Source organism: Mustela lutreola, chromosome 11, assembly GCF_030435805.1.
Source record: "Mustela lutreola isolate mMusLut2 chromosome 11, mMusLut2.pri, whole genome shotgun sequence".
Classification (NCBI taxonomy): Eukaryota; Metazoa; Chordata; class Mammalia; order Carnivora; family Mustelidae; genus Mustela; species Mustela lutreola.
The window spans coordinates 56,312,221-56,321,102 of NC_081300.1; the positions used below are offsets into that span (position 1 = coordinate 56,312,221).

An 8,882-nucleotide genomic window follows, 5' to 3' on the forward strand; every position below is an offset into this window, starting at 1 on the left:
TGAGTGACACTGTGTCTCGTGGGAAGCAGGAGTGGTGCTAGCATGTGAAGTAAGGGACCCACGTAACAAAGGAGCCTCATCCTGAACCCTCAGAAGGTATGCAGGCCCATCAGCCGCTACCTTGGTATTGCTGGGAAGTCAAGGGTGTGTGTGTTGGGGGGTGGATCGTAGGGCATGAGACTATGACAGGGCAAGTGTGTGACCATGGGCTGTGAGAAGCATCTGTGGGCCCAGGTATGCCATTGCTGGGCCTGTAAGCAGCTGGTTGGTAGGAATAGACTTCTGGAACATTCTGGCCACAGTGCCAAGCATGGATTGCAGTGGGCTCTAGAACGCACCAGGTGCTGTACTACTCACTTCAGTTACTCCAGTCAGTCCTCACAATAGGCCTGGGAGAAGGAAGCACAGTGATCCCATTGGGCAAGGACATAGAAAGGCCAGACCTCCGCACTTCATGCTGGGTGTCACGCGGGAGAGGAGGACCAGGACCTTCTGTGAGCAGGTATAGCGGCCTCTTCTGCAAGATGAAACAGGCCCAGCTTGTCTGATAGAGTTTTGTTCAGCATGTGCTGTGATGGAGGTGACGTTAGGGTTTCTGTGATCAGCCCGTGCACACAGCGGGTGGCGGGGTGGAAGTCCTCCCAGGGACTCGTTAGGCAGACACAGGTCAGTATATAGTCACAGAGAAGCAACTAAAAACAAGCAGGACAGCCAAGTGCCTCCTGCATTGTTTTTTCCTCACCGCATCAAAGGTCCATCAGGCCCCAGATGTCTGATCATTTCAGCAAGCATTTATTGGGAGCCTACTATAGTTTCAGCATTGTCCCATGTTTCTGGGGAAGACAAGGAGCTAGAAACCTGAGGATAAATGATTTTGCAAGAGAAGCTTACCTTTGAAAGAAAAGCAGCTCAATTTGGATGTGCCTGAGAATCTGTCCCTGAACTTCTCGCTCTCTAGGAAACTCTGTTTTCCTCTGGAAGCGATAAACTGAGCTGAAAACTTGGGCCAAGGGAAGTTTCTAGGAGAGGAAAGGGACCAGGCTAGCCCTGTCACTGTGAAGTTCCTCGCACTTGAGCCCCTGGACGAAGCAGTGGAATTGGCCATCTTCCCCAAGCTCTGGTGGTTCTCAGGCATGGATCCGTGTTCTCTGTGTCTCATGTGTATATGGGCATTTAATTCCCAAAGCAACCTTATAGGTACTGTGACTGTCTCCTCTTCGCATATGAAGACATGGAAATACAGACAAGCTAAGTAGTTTGCCCACATATAGAGACATGGAAATACAGACACAACCTTTCAGTAATAAAGTCAGGATTATAACCCAAGGTGGTCAGCCACAGCAATGAGGGCCTCTGACATTGACTGCCAGCCTGTCTGCCTCCCGCTGAGCTGATTGTGGCCTGGAAGGCTGGGATGTGTTCTAATCAGAATAATAACAGACTACTTTACTAAAAGACCGTGCAGCGGCAAGGAGGGTAGGCACTTGGTAGGAAGAGAACAGAATTTAGTCTAGATAACCCAGGCGTTGATGGTCACTGCCACTAACTGGTTTTGTGACCCGAATCATCATCAGCAAACCCCACCAAAGCTCAGCTGTCTCATCTTGAAAGTGAAGTTAGCAACTTCACCCTCTCACATCATTTAAATGTGAGATAGACTATCCAACAGGGTCTAAAACAGCCCCCGACACTAAGTCAATACTCTCTAAGTAAAAGGTGAGTGAAAGATGAAAGAGGGGTGCTTCCTGAACATGGGTTTGACTGGCCTCGAAAAAACAGTGTTGGGCGCCTGGGTGGCTCAGTGGGTTAAGCGCTGCCTTCGGCTCAGGTCATGATCTCGGGATCCTGGGATCGAGTCCCGTGTCGGGCTCTCTGCTCAGCAGGGAGCCTGCTTCCCTTCCTCTCTGTCTCTGCCTGCCTCTCCATCTACTTGTGATTTCTCTCTGTCAAATAAATAAATAAAATCTTTAAAAAAAAAAAAAAAAAAAAAAACAGTGTTAAGTTCATGAACAAGGGCATAATAAAAATAAAAAACACGCAGTGTATTCAGTAAACAGGCAGCAGGCATGGGTGTGCATGTGTGTGTTGGGGCCATTGACCCTGAGGTCGTACCATGTACAATCACCATCCAGGGGGTCATAGACCATTAATAACCATGTGTTATTAATGTACTTAATGTTATTAACCATGTAAGTAGCTGTGTTACGTACATTGGGTTTCCCCATTACATGTATGTTACAGATGCTTAGCCACAGGCTGTTCTGAGACACAGCCTCTCCGCAGATGGTTGCAAACTTAGCGACGGGCTGCGTTTGATGTTGAGTGTGTTGGTCTCTGAGTGCACAGCTTGACTTTGCTCTCCCTCCCTGTCCTACTTCCCAGGCTCCCCCCTAACTTACTTGCCCCAGTTGTACTCCTCAATAAGACATTAGCCCACAGCTTTGGCCTCAAGCACAGCTTCTGAGGAAACCTGCACTAAGACCAATTTTTTTTCCTTTTTTTGATAAAAGAAAATACATGGACGTAAATATTTGTGAGAGAAGGAACTACCTTTCCATGTGCAAGAGACTAACCAGATTGTCTATACTCTTCTATAGTTTCTATTTTAAAATTTTAAATTAGCAAAATGTTGTTTTAACCTACTATTTAAAGGTACACAGTAGTTTCTTCCAAATTAAGAGACATGATATCTAGACATAAGCTGGAAAGCCACAGTGAGAATAAAAAGAATTGTTTTCAGTAGATATACTGTTAGTGTGAATTCAAGGGGCAGCTGTAGGTGCTTTCGTAATCTACGGTTTTATACTCTCATCATTTTAATTTTATTTTTTTAAAAACTAGAGACATCATAAATGTTGATTTTCATTCGTTGGAAGAGGAATCAATTAGAATACACAAAAACGTAGTAAACACATTGAGTATACTAAATACATTTCAATTATTCTATAACTTCTTTAGGTGTTAAAGACAATCACACGATTTACCATGATTTGGGATTTCAAAGATCTGCTCAACAAAGCTTTATTTTGAGACTTATTCCAAACCAAATTTCATTCAGAGAGCCTTGGGAAGTCTCTTTTGGCCTAAATCTGACAAGCAAACTTCATAGCAAATCCTAAAGCCAACAGCATTCCCCGTTACTGTTAATTCTCCAGGGACCAATAGTAACGCAAGCAAAAAAAAAAAAGTTGCCTTGAATTTTGCATGCTTTCACCAGAAAATAGGTTAAATATCTTTCACTTCCCTAGGGTGGTCTACTTTGCAGTGAGAATCCCACTGGCCTAGTGAGAAGGAGCTGTGGGGAGATCTCTGTGCTGTGGCCCATTTCGCAGATGAGGACACTAGCCAGACACAACTTGACCACCCTGGAGGTGGCCACTGGGCAGTCTCTACGTTTCAAAACTTGGAAGAAACAGTCAGCTATTCACGTAGTTCATTCATTTGATAAATAAGAACTTTGCTAGAGAAGAACCGGGCTATTTTAGAAGGAATCAAACTCCTTATGCCAAAGTATTCTGGGACGACATTTTAACTTTGCTTTTCTTGTTTGTCCTGGTGGGGGGTAGACTGAGAAGGGTTAATGCCAATTTATGTAGTTACTTCTATGCATGTAATTATGTAGTCATTTCTTTATCCGTGTTTCTTTCAGTCCTAGCAACTTGAAAACGAAAGTCCTTATCCTGGCCATATTGATTCTGTCTTACTACTGGGCTAAGCCCAGAGTCTTCTTATAGTTCTAGCTTGGGCTGTGGAGTCCGACTAACTGGGTTTGAATTCTGATTATCACATTGACAAGATACTTGAATTTGGGCAAGTGACTTGATTGTGCCTAAGTAGCTTCTCTATTCTCCCTTCCTTATCTGTAAAACTGAGATGATTTTAATGCCCATCCTGCACAGTACCTAGTGTTGTGCCTTAAAAAAAAAAAAAAAGATATTATTTATTTGAAAGGGAAGGCGAGAGAGCCCAAGCAGGAGGAGCAGCAGAGGGAGAGGGAGAAACTGACTTCTCACTGAGCAGGGAGCCCCATACAGGACTCCATCCTGGGACCCAGGGATCATGTGTCTAAGGCAGAGGCTTAATCGATGGACCCGCCACGTGCCCCCCTAGTGCCATGCCTTTCACAGAGTAAACATGTGATAAACGTTGGGTATTGATAAGTATTTCAAAAGCATTTATTGGAAAAGAACAAGAGGAAAGAGGGGGATTACCACGAAGAAGAAAGCTGTCAATTCTTGCCAGGACCATCTCAGCTCCCATATTTCGGGAACCCTAAATAATTTCTCATGCTCGTGGAGGGAAAGAGGGAAAGAGGATGCATATCTAATTTTATAACAGCAGAACCCTGTTGTCAGATAAAATCATATAAGGCATAACATGCTTCCCAAACTTAGGATACAGATTTAGCCCATTACCTCCCCCTACCCCAAACCCGCCCCAGGTAATAACTAGAATACTCAAGAACTCCATTTTTAAAAATGCCCAAAGTATCCACCTTTGTTCAAGAATCCCAGGGGGCTTGTTGGGTCAATGCCAAGTGGAGGGAGAAATAGCCTCACCTCGTTTTGCACCTCCCACGGCTCCCCCTGTCCAGGGTGTGGAGGGACCTGCAGATCCCCCGGGGGGTGTGCAACTGGGGCTCAGCTCCCACTCCTGGCTTGGTGGTCACAGCTCTGAGAGCACGGTCATAGGACCAGCATCGCTCTCCAGGATATAAACCGCTGTGCCAAGGGCTGCCAGCAAAAGCCATATGCTTCCGAACCAAGCCAGCCTGCGCTCCAGACCACAAGCCCTTTCTTTGAACCTGGGTCCTCACCCTTGCTATCCCTCTCCTTAATCACGACCTATGCAAATGTGTCCGCCTCCTCCTCCAACGTTTGCCAGGGCTGCCGTAGCTAAGCACCACAGACTGAGAGGCTGAAACAACACAAGTTTATTTTCTCATCCTTCCGGAGGCTGCAAGGCTCAGATCAAGGTGTCAACAGGATTGGTTGCTTCTGAGGCCTTTGTCCTTGGCTCACAGATGGCTGTCTCTTCCTTGTGTCCTCACATAGCCTTATCTCCAAATACAGTCACATCTGAGGTACAAGGAGGTGGGGGGTGGTTAGGACTTCAACATTTGAAATTTGGGGGGGACACAGTTTTCAGCTCATGATGCCAACAGTTAACCCTACATACTTAGAGGTATAAATGAACCATTTTAATTCAAGAAAGAGTGTGTTGAAGGAGGGAGGAAGAGGGGAGAGAGAGATTGATTGGTTGGTGTGTTCCAGGGAGGTGATCCACACTGCTCTTCAAGGACAACGGGCACCTCGTGCTAACCTTACTAAGGCAGCCACTCGAACACATAAAGCGTGTCTTATTCCATCCAGAAGCCCAGAGTGAAGCAGAGGACCTCAGAGCGTCTCTGGTTGAAATGAGCATGGCGGGGTCTGGGCCCCTTCATCCTCTCCTCACGGAGTCACCTGTGACAAGCGCCGTGCAGAAACCTTAACCCTGGGGGAGGACTGCAGGTGTCCAGGCTCCTCCCATGACTTTTTCACAACTGTGCAACTCATCAAAGTTTGAAAACAGGTGTGCGCCATATCATCTGACCATCGCGGCTTCATAAACAGAGCTCTCTGTCACTAGCGTTCATGAAGCTCACGGTTACTCTGAAGGGATCTGGATGAGTTCCCGTGGCCACGCACACAGTCTGGCCCTTGCACGGTTGGCTTTCTTTCTCCACTTTGCTGCTTTTTGGGGGTGGGCTGCTTTATCACCTGCTCAGCTCCCATATCCAAGAAAAGCTGAGAAGGCTAAGTTAGGTGCAGCCTCCCCGTGACCTCTTTGCACACACACCAGGCCAATAAAACTGGGGCCGAATGACAGTGACAGCTGCCTTGTGGCAGTCAGAGGGACTTGAGCGGTTCAGTTCCGCAGTCTCAGGGACGAGCGTATCATTACAGTCCGGCTGTTCTGAGAGAGGCCACCTAAACCCACCCTCGGGGCTGGACCACGGCGGGACGGCTCGGGCCCCTGCAAGGCCCTGCTGAGACCCCTCTGTGAGCTTCCTGCCAGCAGCAGCTCAGCCTTCGGCAGGTGGGGACCCCCTCCCAGCCTCTCCAGAGGCCAGTGAGTGGAAAGGAAGGAAGATGGGAGCCAAGCAGTCAAGGGCTTGCTGCAGGGACAAGGGCCCCAGGGGGATGGTCCTGCTCCGAGGGAGGCAGCCCTTCTCCTCGTGGGACGACAGTCTGCTCTCGGGAAAGGACCCCCGGGCTCTGCTGAAGCGGGGCATGCGTCACGTCAGCTTCAGCCTGGTCACCAAGGGCATGACGGACGTCCCCGACTTTCTGTGGAGCTTGTCTGAGGTCCAGAAGCTCAATCTGTCTCACAACCAGCTCAGGGCTCTACCGCCCGATGTTGGGAAGCTGAGCCGGCTGGTGGTCTTGAACCTCTGCGGGAACCGCCTGCGGAGCCTGCCCCGGGAAATCAGCCTCCTCAAGTGCCTCAAGGTCCTGTTCGTGAACATGAACTGCCTGACCGAGCTGCCCGCCGAGTTGAGCGCTTGCAGAAGCCTGGAGGTCCTGAGCTTGTCCCACAACTGCCTCTCCCAGCTTCCCGCCAGCTTCGCCGACCTCTCCAGGCTGCGAAAGCTAAACCTGAGCAACAACTACTTCGCTCACATCCCCGTCTGCGTGTTTGCGCTGAAGGAGCTGGATTTCCTGCACGTGGGTTCTAATCGCCTGGAAAACATCGCCGAGAGCATTCAGTGTCTGGCCAGTCTGCAGATCTTCATCGCCGAGAGCAACAACATCCACTCCTTCCCGCGGTCGCTCTGCCTGCTCACCAGCCTGGAGCTGCTGAACTTGAACAACAATGACATCCAGACCCTCCCGGACGAGCTCTACCTGCTGTGGAGACTGGGGCGGATTGCTTGGAATCCCATGGACAAAGGGCTCCACATTTCCCATAACCCGTTGTCCAAGCCTCTGCCGGAGCTGGTGGAGGGGGGCCTGGAGATGCTCTTCAGTTACCTGAAGGACAAAAAGCACAACTGACTGGGCCCCAGAGGCATGGTCCGGCGCCAGCTCATGGACACCTGTCCCCTGGGTACTGCTCTGGTCTCAGCTTTCTGCTCTAGCCGTTCATGTTGGTCAGTGCTTACGTTCAGATTTGCCGAGTGGTATGGAACCCTCATTCTATGGAGGTGTTTGCTTTGACCTCTGTGTGTGCCTAAGAAGCCCCCTGATGTGATGTTCATCTCATCCCAAACATAAATGGAAACAGGTCTTCGGTTTTCTCTGAAGAGAAACCATTCTGATTCTTCCGATGCGCCGCGGGATTCAGCCCTTGGAAGAGTAGGCAGCAGGTCTGATCGATGGAACTCAGAAGTCAGGTATTTGCTAAGGATGTGCTGTGGGCCAAGTATGGTATGAGATACTAACACCATCTGGTTTCAACCCCTGAACTGGCAGGCGGCCGTCAGAGAGCTGCAGTGAGGAGTGCTCCTAGGTCAGCCTCGATCAGACGTTACTGGGGACCAAAGAGCAAGCTGGAGGACTGCTCTGCTGGCAACGACCGCGTCGGGCAGAGCTTCCCCACCCCGAGTTCTGGGGGAAACAATCATAAGAAATCTGTCTCTAAAATGACTGTAGAGCAACACTCCAGCTGCTTATGTTTACGTCTGCTGGTGAGTGACAGGAATAGCATGATAGCTTTCAGATAATAAATACAACTGTTTTTAATGCACAGTTTCAACCTTCTTTTCCAATCCTCGAGTACCCACTGTCATATCCCTGAGCTTTTCCAAAGACACCAGCCGATGGTTAAATCAGCCAATTCTATTTTCTCTTCTCCCTTACTAGATTCGCCCTCTCAGGGGTGAGGCTAATAATTGGGGGAGAAAATGGCCAAATGGCAGGAAGGAGGAAGTAAGGCACAGGCAAGTCACACGCAGAAGAGTAATTACCCTTTTCACATTCAAAGGAGGGTAATATTTGCCACTTCGCTTTTGCATGTGGACATTTAAAAAAATGAGTTTGGTGACATTTAAAAGCTCTTTGGACAAAAGGCTCTGTAAAAACATTAAGTTTGTTTTGTTTTTAATTCTTAGAGTACACAGCTGTTAGTTAAAGGTGGACATTCGGGTGAGCAATTACAGAGTTTCTGCTGCCAGGGTTGCTGGGTCTTACTGCTGTCAGCAGCCAAGAACCCCTAAGACAGGACTATTTATTCAGAGGTAAAGAAATTCCAAAGAAAATATGGCAGTGAAGAAAGGGCAGTCCCTTCAGATCAATGGAGAGCCAGCCAAATGCTCAGGTTTGGGGGATGATTTCTCTACAGAGTATACCAAACAATATCAGGACTTGGGATTTGCAGTTGCTGGAAGGCTTGCCTAATTTCTTAACACCCTTAGTTTAATTTAGTTAAACTTAGGTTTCTCAGCACCTTCTGCACACTGGACACTGGGCTGGGAGTTCAAAAGGAGCAGCGCCCCGTTGCTTCTACCAAGAAACTCATGGTCTGGTGACAGAGATAGACCCACATGGGTTTCTACAATATGTGGCATGTCATGATCCCTGCCCAAGGTAAGCGTAAGCAAAGGCCAAGCCAGGATGACACACTGGATGATGTAGACTAGATCAAACCCTGAGTCCTTAGTAACCAAAGAACAGTGACTGAAGGACTTGACTGGGGTGAGCCAATCAAACCCTCCTCGTCCCAATCCCCTACCCCCCACCCCACTCCGGAAAGAGTGGCAAAGCCCTGGGGCAGTGGGGAGCACCCTCTCGGGTTCTGAGCTTAAGCGACATTAGCGTGGAGCTGCTCAAAGGGGTCCACATAACTTCTCCATAGGAAAAATGATTTTCCCAATGGACCCTCAAGTCCATCTTCCCGTC

At 48.6% G+C, this 8,882-nt stretch overlaps 1 protein-coding gene across 1 annotated transcript; it reads left to right on the forward strand.

The window, feature by feature from the left end:
* Positions 1-5,902: 5,902 nt before the first annotated feature.
* LRRC30 (leucine rich repeat containing 30) lies at positions 5,903-7,833 on the forward strand. Its single transcript, XM_059140205.1, has one exon. The coding sequence runs from the start codon at positions 6,135-6,137 to the stop codon at positions 7,038-7,040; it is 906 nt and encodes a 301-aa protein (XP_058996188.1). The 5' UTR covers positions 5,903-6,134; the 3' UTR covers positions 7,041-7,833.
* The last annotated feature ends 1,049 nt before the right edge of the window (positions 7,834-8,882 follow it).